We start from the raw sequence: 13,268 nt of genomic DNA, 5'->3' as shown, positions 1-13,268 counted from the left end.
TGGAGCTTTCTGTAACTTTTTTTTTTTTTTTTGAGAATACTTTTGACCTGGTTGGTTGAATCCGGGATGTAGGAGTCGCAGATATGCATAGCTGACTGTACTGTATATGTTGCGAGAGAATGTGTCCTGTCCCTTCTAATTCCTAGAGCACTGAGTGTCTCTTAGAAGGTACATTACATTCTACTCCACAATGCTGTTGTAAATCTAACATTCCCTAACAGACGTGCCACCTCTGAAGAGAGAAAACTTATTTGTATTCAAATTCCTTCTATTGGTATGGCAAGCAATAAATAATAAAATTTTATTATAAATATGTAATGTTATTCCTAAGTGGCACAGTGCTAAAGAATCTGCCTGCCAATGCAGGGGATGCAAGAGGCTGGGTTGGGAAGATCCCCTGGAGGAGGAAATGGCAACCCATTCCAGTATTCTTGCCTGGAAGATTACATGGACAGAGGAGCCTGGCGGGCTACAGTCCATGCTGTCGAAAAGAGTTGGATATGACTGAGTATGTACGCACATTTACAATGTTATATATAACTTTTTATAAAAGTAGAGAAATAGCAGAGTAGCGGTCAGTATTGTAGGGGTTAATGTACAATAAATGTCTAAGAATTGCTATTATAACAACCCAAAGCTTGTTTTATACTATTGGATTTATAAAGTCACATCCCTGGTGGTCTGGCAAAAATTATGATTATTCTATTACACTAAAATTTTGGTATAAAGAATTTAGTTATATTTTCTTTGTAAGTCCCAATAAGTTAAGATAGTAGGCATCTTCTTACAGGCTAGGATAAAATTCAACTGGCATAGAACATTTCATCTGTGCTAAAATAGTTCCAATTTTTTTTTTTCTTGGCCGAGGTGAGTAAGTAGCATGTGGGATCTTAGTTCCCCAACCAGGGATGACACTCGAGCCCCTCAGATTGGAAGCTCGGAGTCTTAACACTGGACAAGCAGGGAAGTCCCAGTTCCAAAATTTTTACCTAAGATTGTCATCTGGGTAGTTTTTCCTAATTCTCCTCCCTGCCCCTCTGCTACACACATCCTATTTTGAGAATCTTTCTGGGAGATCCCATTGTTACTGATGAAATGTGCTTTTCAGATGTGTTGAGGTGGTTAAAAAATAAAAGGTTGAAAACCATCCTTCTAAAAACCCATGTTGACAGTTCTTTACACATTGTAGGACACACAAACGTCAGGATTCTTATAAGAAGCAAACAATTAAACTTTTCTGAAAGGCCATTCTCTAATTAAGGCAGAGATCGGCAATGGCAGTAGTGATCTACTGGGTTAGCTAAAATTTCCTTCAGGTTTTTTCATAACATCTTGCAGAAAAATCAGAAGGAAATTTTTGGCCAGTCCAATACAATGATGGCTACCATTTATTGAGTGTGTACCTTGTTTCAGGCATTGTTCTAGGCAATTCAGTTCAGTTCAGTTGTCGCTCAGTCGTGTCCGACTCTTTGCGACCCTGTGAATCGCAGCACGCCAGGCCTCCCTGACCATCACCATCTCCCAGAGTTCACTCAAACTCATGTTCATCAGGTCGGTGATGCCATCCAGCCATCTCATTCTCTGTTGTCCCCTTCTCCTCCTGCCCCCAATCCCTCCCAGCATCAGAGTCTTTTCCAATGAGTCAACTCTTTGCATGAGGTGGCCAAAGTACTGGAGTTTCAGCTTTAGCATCATTCCTTCCAAAGAACACCAGGGCTGATCTCCTTTAGAATGGACTGGTTGGATCTCCTTGCAGTCCAAGGGACCCTCAAGAGTCTTCTCCAACACCACAATTCAAAAGCATCAATTCTTCAGCACTCAGCTTTCTTCATAGTCCAATTCTCACATCCATACATGACCACAGGAAAAACCATAGCCTTGACTAGACAGACCTTTGTTGGCAAAGTAATGTCTCTGCTTTTCAATATGCTATCTAGGTTGGTGATAACATGCACTAATTCATTCAATCTTCATAGCAGCTCTATGAGGTAGATAATATTGTTATTCCATTTTAGGTGAGGAAATAGGCACAAAGAAGTTAAGGACTTTGTACAATAGCACACAGATGCAGCTGCAATTCCAAGCCAGGCTGAGTGGCTGAGTGGCTTCAAAACAGGCAGTCTTACTACTATGCTGTATGGCAGCTACAGCCACTGAAGAAAGCTTGTTTTCAGCCAACCTAGGAAAAGCAGCTTGAGTTCCTACCGCTGACTCAGGTTTTTCAAATGCATGGGCAAGAGAAAGTATCAGATTGATCGTAAAGCTTATTCCTAGAAAATCTAGGAAGATGAAAACTGAGAGCAATCAAAAAAGATAGATTTTTCTAAATGTGTGGATATGCCCCAAATCAAGTGGTTGAAAAATGTACTGCTTGATAACAGAGAACACATTTGTGGTTGCCAAGGGGCAGGTGGGGAGGGAGGAATGAACTGGGAGTTTGGGATTAGCAGATGCAAACTATTAAACATAGAATAGATAAACAACAAGGTCCTGTGTATCACAGGGAACTTTACATGGGCTATCCTGGTGGCTCAGAGGTAAAGAATCTGCCTGCAATGCAGGAGACCTGAGTTTGATCCCTACTACTACTACTAAGTTGCTTCAGTCGTGTCTGACTCTGTGCAACCCCATAGACGGCAGCCCACCAGGCTCTGCCATCCCTGGGATTCTCCAGGCAAGAACACTGGAGTGGGTTGCCATTTCCTTCTCCAATGTATGAAAGTGAAAAGTGAAAGTGAAGCCGCTCAGTTGTGTCCGACTCTTAGCGACCCCATGGACTGCAGCCTTCTAGGCTCCTCCACCCATGGGATTTTCCAGGCATGAGTACTGGAGTCGGCTGCCATTGCCTTAGGTTGGGAATAACCCCTGGAGAAGGGAATGGCAACCCACTCCATTATTTTTGCCTGGAGAATTCCAAGGACAGTGGCGCCTGGTGGGCTACAATCCATGGGGTTGCAAAGAGTCTGACACAACTGAGTGACTACTGCTTTCATACACAAAACTCAATCACTTTGCTGTACAGCAGAAATTAACACAACATTGTAATTCAACTGTACTTCAATAAAAAATTTTAAATGTACTGCTATATTCATATCTGTAAGGTCTGATGAAATATTTCTAAGATGGGAAACCTAAAATTAAAGAGAGCTCAACATTTACAAAACTTTTTCTTAAAATCTAGAAATCTTGTTGATGTGAATGATTAGAAAAAAATGTAACAGGCAAGTCATGAAGGTCTCATTACCATCCTCCACAAAAGCTCACAGAGCTACAAGAAATCTGTTTATAACAAGTTTTCCTCACAATACTTTTATTCAGAACAGTTACGAATGTTTTACCCCATAACTAAAAGCACATTATATTTTAAAGTTCCACTTCTGTTAAAGCATCTTCCAGAAATCACTAAAATGAAGTAACAGTAGCACTTACACCATGTACTAGAAGCTGTTTTTGGTTTTACCTTTGTATTAATACATTTGGTCTTCAGTCCTCCAAACGACCTGGTAAGGGAGGGACTGCTATCGTTACCTATATTATACATGAGGAAACTTAGGTGAAGGGAGAAGTAACGTGTTCAAGGTTGCACAAGAAAATGTTGGCACTGGGATGCAAATCCAGGTATTCTGGCACTAGAGTTTCAGCTCTCAGGCTTTAAACTCAGTATCAAAATGTAGAGAAAACACTTTTCCTGCAAGACATATTTTTCTGAACAAAACCTGACCCTGGCAGAAATGGAATGACATAAAGATGGCTAAAAAGGAACCACTATGTAAGCATTTCTCATGTATTTTGTTACACCATTCAAACATCCAATATAGAAATAACTTACATTTATTTGTATTTAATTCTAATTTTCCTTATATCCAAATCAGAAAATTTTTTAAAATAAGGACTCTCTAAAGTAAACATGGAATTTTTCTCTCTTTTCAGAGCATTACTCAAAGATAGCCCTTGGCAATATTCTAAAAAAGTAAGAAAGCATTGTTTTAATATTTCCTTTCTTATCAGATGTCTACTGAACTTCCAAAGGAACACTTAAAAACACTTTTTTCTGATCCTAAAAGCTTTCTATATTAGCTTCATTTAAATAAATTTAAGGCTTATTCTTTAAGCCTAAAGTGAATATTCACCATCACATGTATCCTAGGTATTGCACACTAATTTAATAGTGGTTCACATCTTTAGAGAAGAGGGTGCGGATCAGTAAGATCTGGCTCTATGGACTATTTAGAATAGCAGTTATTCAAGATTCTGAATCCTATATATTTAAAACAATGTATTTTCTTTGTTCTATTAGCATGTTTTTCCAAAATAGTGGCAGCAAAGTATACATTGCAATGTATACACTGCAAATGTTTTCTTTGGATGGCACCACTGGTGTTTGAGTGGAGGCTAGGGAAGTGTGATACCTTGTAATGTGTAGAGTCTCACAGGAAGAAACATAGTTCAACATCCTACATGACTTTCAAATGTCCACTCATGTAGTTGAAAAATCTGATTATCTGTGGCTAGGTTCTGCCTAGCTTTAAAATCCATTGAAGTTACCAAATATGCAATTAAAATGTAAATCAAGATTGTACATTTGTTTTGTTCAGAACTTTACTAGCACAATCCACCATTTTGGGAGGAAAATGTCTTATCAATGGAAAACCTCCTCATCTTTCTGGGTCACAGCAGTCTATACTGTTGCTGTCTTCCTGCAGTGATTACACACACCACATACACACACACACACATTCATCAGCCTACTTCATTATACCTTCTGGTGTAATTGTGTCTAAGAATTTACATACTGAAAAAGAAATGAATTATATTTTCATTTCTACTTTATTTTAAATTCAATTATTACTATATACATCTTAATTATGTGTGGAGATATTTACGTTAGTTTACTGCAGGAGAGTTAAGAGGACATATTTTATTAAAAAGCAAGTAATGGGCTTGGTAGGATGCTATCTACTTAGATGTCAGCTGTTAATACAAGAATACAACTTGCAGAGAGAGAAAATTAAATAGCCCAAGATCACAGATGTGTTTCCAATACACTAGTGAGGTAAAATTCAACACTGTTTAACCAAATGGAAAGAAAAACCTGTTCAATGCTTAACTTTTGCACTGGAACTCATGTCACAGTGTGTCCTTTCTGATGAAACAACGTATATTCAACTTTCAGATGGCTATGCAGATGAGCTGATATCACCCCAGATGGGTAGGATCAGGGCTGTATTGTCCCAGTCCCTCCTCCTCTTCTACCCTCAGATGCTGATATGTAATAGAAACAGAGCTTTGTTAGGAGGTGGGCCTGAGGTTTTGCTGTGTGGAAAATCAACTTATTACCACCATTCTCCAGATTTCATTTACATACTGTCATACAGACTGAAATAACTCAACATTCTTACTATTTCTCTCTTCATTGCAGAGCCAAATATTTGGTTCACGTTTTATAGACACTACTTTTTTTAAGAAGGTCAAAGAGAGGCTAAAAGAGCTTATTGCATAAGAAACACATTCAATTGGTCCAAACATAGTTGTATACTGTAATTAATTCTTTCAGTAGCTAATTGTGAAAAAAATAATAGAGCAAAATTTACAAGAAATCTAATACATAGTAGGCAGGTTGAAAGCATATGGAATTCTAATTTTTAATTATTATACTTTTAATATTCTTTTATGTATCCACATTCCTTAGATTCAAAAAGATTCAGACTCTACAACTGCAGAAGTGAATGGTTAAGATTTCAAGATTTTAGTTGTCTAAATGCATAGCAATAGCCTATGTTATTAAAAAATTCAAAATGAACTTGTGGTTCCTAAATTGTCCTAAGATATTTCCACTGAATGTGAACTGACTTGATAAAATTTAAGTATTTTCTTACACTTACGTTTGTAGGTAATAAAGTTATTAATAATTTTATTATCAAAGAAAGAGCAAATTAATATTTTTTCAAATTAACCAAAAGCATTCACTTGCCAAATTAGTTTAAGTTGAAAGTTGAGCATAAACCTGCAATAATGACAATTCAAATGAGGTAAACAGAATAAACCATTTATTAAAACATCATGTGGTAAAGTTAACTTTTTGACCCAATGTGACAATGGTAAACATTTTCCCCTTGTTAACATTCCACCTAAAACACAGTTAAATTATAACACAATACAACCAGAAGCTGAAAAGACTTCTGTCCTTTACCACTCACTAGGTGAGTGCAGATCTAGGTTTCTTGATGAGTCGAGAGAGAGAGGATTATAAAGACACTCGAAACCCCATATACCCAAAGGTTAAATTTTATTTACCCTGTTCCCTGGTCCAAACTTAAAATTATATCAAATAAAAATTTGATTAAATATCCTCCCCCCTGCCAAAAATAAGTATTAGGAACACATTAAGGATAAGACCTGGGTTTTAAACTGTACTTTATTTGTTACTATAACATTGTCTTTTTAAAAAATTGATCAACCATAAGCATGCAAAAAATTCTCTTCTGAACGGAACCGCTTCAATAACTCCTTGGATATCAGTAAGTCAATTATGAAGGTTGTTCAATTTATAGTCCTCTCCTTTATAGCACTTCTAAGCAGTGTGTGAGACACATACCACAGAGGTAGGAAAGACCATCCTTAATAAATTATCTTAATTGTAGAGAATTTCTGAAAATAAAACTGAAAAAGGCTAAACCATGCCTTTGATGAGTCCCAAAAGACCACAGATCCATCTCCTATTCGAAGAATTAGTCCCCTGGAGAGTTCTAGCCTCTGTAGGGCACTTGATAACAAGATCCACCAGGGCTCCGAACAACTGACCGCATGAAGAGCACCTTCGGTTGCTCTCACTTCCCGATTCTCTGGACCACCCAGTCCTGCTGGCAGAGAGGGCAGCGATTGTTCTGTTTCACCCACAAGGACATGCAGCAGTTGTGGAAGGAATGATTACATTCTCCCCAGACCACTGGGAAAAAAAAAAGAATATCTGACATTACATATTTCAATTTAACTTACTGAACTCAGAGTTCTCTTTTGTTATGTAATAATTATGGTTCATAATCTTAAAGATGGTTAACTGGCCAAAATAAATTTTTTTAGTCATAAAGAAAAAGAACCTTACATATAGAAATTATACTTTAAAAATGAGGTAAAGGGACTTCCCTGGTGGTCCAGGGGCTAAGACTCTGCACTCTCAATGTAGGGAGCCCGGGGTTCAATGCCTGGTCAGGGAACTAGCTTCCGCATGCCACAACCAAGACCCGGTATAGCCAAATGAAAAAGAAAAAATGAGGTAAGGCACCATGCTTGGAAATCTGACATCACTGTTGGAATCCGAGGATGCTGTGGTGGCTTCCCACTCCTACATGGTTCCACATACTGTCAGTCTTCCTCACGTTGGGAGATTAAAAGACCTGTGTGTGTGTACTAAGTTGGCTCACTTGTATTTGACTTCTTGCAACCCTATGGACTATAGCCTGCCAGGCTCCTCTGTCCATGGGATTCTCTAGGCAAGAATAGTGGAGTGGATTTCCAGGCCCTTATCCAAGGGATCTTTCAGACTCAGGGATGGAACCCACATCTCTTGTGCCTCCTGCACTGGCAGGCAGGTTCTTTACTAGCACCACCAGGGAAGCCTAGAAGACGCGTCTTCCTTAGATCCCAAACCACTCCACTCGTGCATTGACCTTGGAGACCGTTGGGGCCTTTAAGTTAGTTTATTGAAAGATGTCCTCCTGATTTTTAAGTTTTCTTTCTTTCTTTTTGGTTGTGCTGGGTCTTTGTTGCTGCTTGGGCTTTTTCTCTAATTGTGTCGAGCAAAGGCTACTCTCTCGTCGCAATGCATGGGCTTCTCTTTGCCATGGCTTCTCTTGTTACAAAGCATGGGCTCCAGGTGTTCGGGCTTCAGTGTCTGCGGTTCCCGGGCTCCAGAGCACAGGCTCAGTAGTTGTGGCACGTGGGCTTAGTTGCTCCACGGCATGTGGGATCCTGCCGGACCAGGGATCGAATACCGTCTTCTGCACTGGCAGCGGGATTTCCTACCACTGAGCCACCAGGGAAGACCCTCCTGAGTTTTATCTACCAAGACATAATGAGTTTTAAATGTTTTCAGCTCATAGCAGGCTATCATAAATAGGCGGCATGCTTCTAAAAAGCATTATTAGTGGTACCTCTGAACTGTTTTCTGGAAGTGGTGATGATCTGTGTTAAGTCATTCATAGGCAGTGCAGTTCCTCATGTGACAAACCGAACGGAATTTTCAAAGTGGTTGGCTTTGAAAGACAGGGCTATTTCAAGAAAAGAAGGGCCTCTCTATGATCAAAGAAAGCTGGCCTACCCCTCACAATTCTCAATTAAATTAATATTTTTTAAAAAGCATCAAAGAAAAAATTTAAGTCAAGAGAAATCACCCGTAATACGGAATACAACCTCAGACATAGGCTTCATTTGTCCCTTGCTTGACCAACTTAGCTATATAACAATGAAAAAGAAAAAAAAAAAAAAAAAAAACCTTTTAATGAAAATTGGTTGTAGGGGTTGGAAGCTAGCGGGGCTCATTTTACATCTTTCAGAAGAAAGAAACAGGATTTGATTAAAACTACATGAATCATTCAGAAGCTGTATATAAACCACATACACAAAAGTACAAAGTTAACCTTTCATTCCAGGAAAATCTCTATATACTTTTCTATAGCAATCTTAGAAGTGATGACCTCAAGAGCTAGGGCATAAAAATCTGAGTTGCTTACACTATTTAACCTAAGACAACTTTTTTTTTCCCCTAAGACAACTATTGTAGTATCACATGTAAATAAAATTTAACAGATTTCTATCTATAAACTACATACAAAGGAATCTGGAGCTTTAGAATTGCTTTCGCCTTTAATAGAAAAGTTAAATACTGGATCATAAAAGAGTACTGAAAACTGAAATGCTTTGTTAGAATAAAATCCTGATTGACCAAAACTAATCTGTAACATACTCAAAATTTAAAGGATGTTTTGGCAAATTCCTTATATTTTTCTTAATAGAATATATTTCTTTTTTGATTATTAAAATGTTTGCCATGCCCATGTCGACAATATATAATCAATTCTTCTGAATTACAAGCAATTAAAGGACTTACAGATAATTCCATTAAGAACCTTTGAGAACCAACACATTTTATGTTACTAATGAATCGCTGCTTTACAGTTTATTTTTGTGTATTGATAAAGCCAATCTTAACTGCAAATTCAAACATCCCCACTGAGAGAAAACCTTCAGTTGAAAAAGCAGGAGAACAAAATTACAACATACCAACACAATCCTCTTGTTTGTTTTCAGCTTGACATCTAAGACAGGCATCTAAAAGTAAACAAATAGCAATTCTCATTCTGATGCTCAGAATGCAATTTTTAAAACCCCATACACTTCAAAGTCAAATAAAAGGCCCAAAGGGTTAGAGATGTAGATTAAAAGACTCATACTATTAATTTCTCATCTGAACATAACTGCTTAAAGATGAATAAAGTACAAGGCACTCTACTAATTTACTTATGACCAGGAGCAATTTCACAAGGGTTACTGACCCTCTATTCTCACAAGCGCTGATTAAAAGATGTCCTGACAGTGGAGGTAACCACTAGAAAAAATACGCTATATTCCACTATATTACTCCCTGGGCACATGCACACAGATCAATTTTATGCACAGTTTATTTTCAAGACATCCTTTAAAATAAGCCACAAATATATATTGGTAATTGTTTACATATATATAGAAACTCTAGGATATTCAAGAAACTAATAAATTTCACCTGGGAGGAGATGGAATGGGAAGGGGTTTTCACTGCACACTTTCTCAAGTTTTTAAGTTGTGACTGTATAACCTACATAAAAATTAAATTTAAAAAAACCCTAAATATTAGGTTCTCTCTCTTATTTTTTCTTTTTAAGGAAATGCTCCCTTTACAAATAATCTGAGCCCAAAGCATTTACCCAACAACAGTAAAGTATTTTAATAAATTACCTGGGAGTAAACATGAGGAATGGGAACCAAAAGGATATACTAGAACTTTTCAAAATTCAGTCTGTACTACCATTTGCTTGAAGAAGGTAATATAGAATATTTTAGGAACCAGAGAAATGGACTCATTCACTAGCTGAAAGCAGTCAAAGTTGGGTGAAAGGAAGTTCAAACTAACAGAAAAAAAAAAGATTTTAATATAAATTAGAGAAAAATTCTATAAAAATAGAAACGGGATAGAATTGAAGCCTGCTTCTTTTCTTACACTGGATTATGTTCAGGCATTTGTTTGCTCCTCTCTGCATGCTCTTACCCTTAAAAAAAAAAACACACCACCCTGGCCTCTTCAGTGTGGATTAAAAACAACCACTGCCTCCTGAGGCTTTCTTCAATTTCACAGTTACTGAGTACCTACCCTGTGCAAAGAGTAATGCCTGGGGGCCACCAAAATGACCAAGTCTGGGTCCCTGGTCTCACCAGTAAATGGGCAAGTGGATAGGTAAACAGTTAAATATCGCAAGGATCATGATATAAGGGGGAAGACATGTCTCTGGTTCTGTGCAGTCACAGAATTAGAGTTCATGATCCCAACTGTCTCTTTCACAAGTTAGGAAAACAAGGCTCCAGTAGGTTATGTCAAACGTCCAAGTTAACAGATAGCTGTGGAAGGTTACTCTGGCTCTTTATCCCTTGACAGTACAAGCAAACCTCGTCCCCTCTTCCTCACCGGTGCTTGCTAGTGGCTCCTTTCCCAATAAAGTCGGCAGAGTGGAAACCAAGGAAGAGTGTGTTAACTACATTAGAATGGGCTGACTGGCAATTCTTAGATCAAGAAATTATAACAAATCATTTAGGTGTATGAGATGAATTCAAATATCAAGGACATGGGATTAAGTGGGCTTTTTATAGAATCTAGAAGTCTCTGAATTATGCCAACAGCTTTGATTTAGATTCACTATCAACTTACCTGGACAGATAAAAATTCCTAAAGTTTCAGATAAAAGAAAACATTTTCTTTTGATGATGTTCTTAATATCTAAAACAGAGCATTTCTAAGGAGTACAGTAACACCTTTTAGAATGATGCCAGAAAACAAACTTCCTTCTGCTGTCACCTGACCACCAAATGGATTTTAATACCTCATAAACACAATACAGAGGTCTAGCCCAGAATACTTTTCTGAACCCAAAGTACAGCTGTTGTAAATATGAAACATTAATCCACAGTAGCCAAATACCTGTTATAATTAGAAAGTTAATGTGAGAAGTGAGTCATTTATAGCCCATACTTTGACTTACCTTAAATATCCCAGTAAAGTTTATTTCTTGCAAACTTTCAACCATTATTTTATATTTTGCATTTCTACCTACTAGTTAAAAACTTTTCTTTGGGGAGAAAAATAAGATGCTCTTTTAGGAAAATTATTTTAAACTAAAAAAGAAAAAAAATCCCACAAACTGGAAGTTATGATTCCGGCTTTCAAGAAGGGGTTAGTGCAAGGGGGCTGTATTGCAGGCCCATAAACTAAGTACCTAAAAACCCGATACACAAAATAAGTGGATCACATCTGAAATCTAGTTCTTTTGAAAAGTAAAAAAATATTTGAATCCCATAGTTGCAAATTCTCTTTAAAACAAATTCCTACGAATAAAAAACATAAGTGCATACTACAGAGAGAATAAATTGAGAAATCTCTTGTTTCTGGTAGGTCTAAATTTTCAATGCTCAAGAAGGGAAAGCAACTTTTAAGTTATTTTCTCCAACTGTCTCATTTTTCAGTGCAAGACACAAAGTTTTCAAACTACAGAAGCCTCAGTTTTCTCCAATTACCTTCAAGAAATGACATTTAAGACACTCTTAAATGCTGTAGTTTTTAATGCCCTATTTAAAAATATAACGTGCATTTAAGCAGCAACTCTTTTTTAAAGTCGTCTAAGATCTTAAAACAGAGACCATATAAACCACAACGAGATGAAGCTGTTCTGAAAGGCTTCACCTGGTCCAATATTTTCATTAAAAATATCATAAAAAGAAGTAACAAGTTTGCAAAAGAGGGCTTTCCAGAAAGGCCAGACTTGAGGGCACTACCCTTCTCCAAGAAATTGCATGCTAGGATGGGGAGTGGCCAGTAACGAGATAAAGCTTCCTGTCTCTGAATAAAAGGGTTTACATTCTTCTAGTTCAAGCCAACCGAGTGCTATCTGACCAATCTTGAATCATCCAGGTTTAAAAGCCAGCAGAACAGTAGCCAATCCAGAAAGGGGACGGCTAGGAACACTCTTCTTCCCTGCGCCTCTCCAGAGCACGACTAGCGGCCGTTTGGGGGGAAGATGACTCCAAGAGCATCACTTTGGTGTGTGACCAGAACCATCAGACTGACCCGCTGACTCAGGGCCTTGACCTTGACCTCTGTGTGGTTTGCTTTCGGAAAAGGGTGCAGTCGCTGGCCACACAAACCGAAGTGGTTCCTCCCAGCTCCCGTCAAACCACCTCCTTTTATTGTCGTGATCACACCGATCACTACTGGAAATGACCTTGTTTAATTGTCCTGCCTGCTACCCCCTTTCCCCCCACCCAGAATACCCGTCCCCGGCATAGGTCGCCTGCTGAACGACCCCTCGGCCCCTGGCAGCGGCCGCAGCCCTCGGATCAGCGGCAGCTCGGGCGTGGCCCGCGGTCTCCTGGGGCCGGGGCAGGGCGATCCCGCCCCTACTCCTCCCGGAACGGTCTCTCCAAGGCTTGGTTCTTCCCCCTACGCCCGAAGCCGGGCCTGCGGAGGCCGCAGCACAGCCGGGGCCTCGCGTGCTGCGCTTACCCATCACCTGGACCCTGCAGATGGCGCACGTATCGCACTCCACGTCCCAGCTCCACATGGCCACCGCGTTCCACTTCTTGAGAGAGAACATTTTGTCGCCGCCCGACTTGGATCCTGCGCTCCCCGAGTGAGAGGACAGGGCGCAGGGTTCCTCACCGTCTTCCACGTCGGCCATAGCGGCGGCGCGGAGCCGGCGACGGAGACGTTGGGTCGTGGGAGGCGGGCGGCTATGGCGGCTCCGTGGCGCCGTCCGACGGGCCACAGCGCCACCCGCAGGCCACGGGCCGCCGTGGGGGTCTAGGACCGGGGGGCGCCCGCGATTGGCTGGCGCGGCCCAGTGACGTCACCGTACGCTGGCACCAGCGGGTTCCCGGCGTCCTAGTTCCCGGTACTCCGGTCCCCAGCGCCCGGCCAGCTCAGCGGGGTGAGGGACCCCGGGCCGACCCTGCGCGGGGGAAACACGTGT

At 39.8% G+C, this 13,268-nt stretch overlaps 1 protein-coding gene across 2 annotated transcripts; it reads right to left on the bottom strand.

The window, feature by feature from the left end:
• Positions 1 to 6,025: 6,025 nt before the first annotated feature.
• On the bottom strand, positions 6,026 to 13,112 carry RNF7 (ring finger protein 7). Of its 2 annotated transcripts, none has more exons than XM_040233959.1 (3): positions 12,803 to 13,112; positions 9,280 to 9,327; positions 6,026 to 6,946 (listed from the first exon to the last, which is right to left on the bottom strand). In XM_040233959.1, the coding sequence occupies exons 1-3, from the start codon at positions 12,975 to 12,977 to the stop codon at positions 6,828 to 6,830; spliced, it is 342 nt and encodes a 113-aa protein (XP_040089893.1). In that variant the 5' UTR covers positions 12,978 to 13,112; the 3' UTR covers positions 6,026 to 6,827. The 2 variants fall into 2 exon arrangements, with proteins under 2 accessions (XP_040089893.1, XP_040089900.1); XM_040233966.1 differs by having other exon boundaries at positions 12,810 to 13,075.
• Positions 13,113 to 13,268: the final 156 nt, after the last annotated feature.

The sequence above is a fragment of the Oryx dammah genome, unplaced genomic scaffold (assembly GCF_014754425.2).
Source record: "Oryx dammah isolate SB20612 unplaced genomic scaffold, SCBI_Odam_1.1 HiC_scaffold_2, whole genome shotgun sequence".
Taxonomy (NCBI): Eukaryota; Metazoa; Chordata; class Mammalia; order Artiodactyla; family Bovidae; genus Oryx; species Oryx dammah.
The sequence above is the reverse complement of the archived record's forward strand: the minus strand, read 5'-3'. Positions and strand labels throughout refer to the sequence as shown.

Excerpts from the sequence above, each read along its gene's own strand:
- RNF7 (XM_040233959.1), bottom strand. The coding sequence starts at position 12,977 with ATGGCCGACGTGGAAGACGGTGAGGAACCCTGCGCCCTGTCCTCTCAC. Across the intron at positions 9,328-12,802 it reads CTGCAGGGTCCAGGTGATGG|ATGCCTGTCTTAGATGTCAA; the intron begins GTAAGCGCAGCA and ends GTTTACTTTTAG. Across the intron at positions 6,947-9,279 it reads CAAACAAGAGGATTGTGTTG|TGGTCTGGGGAGAATGTAAT; the intron begins GTATGTTGTAAT and ends TTTTTTTCCCAG.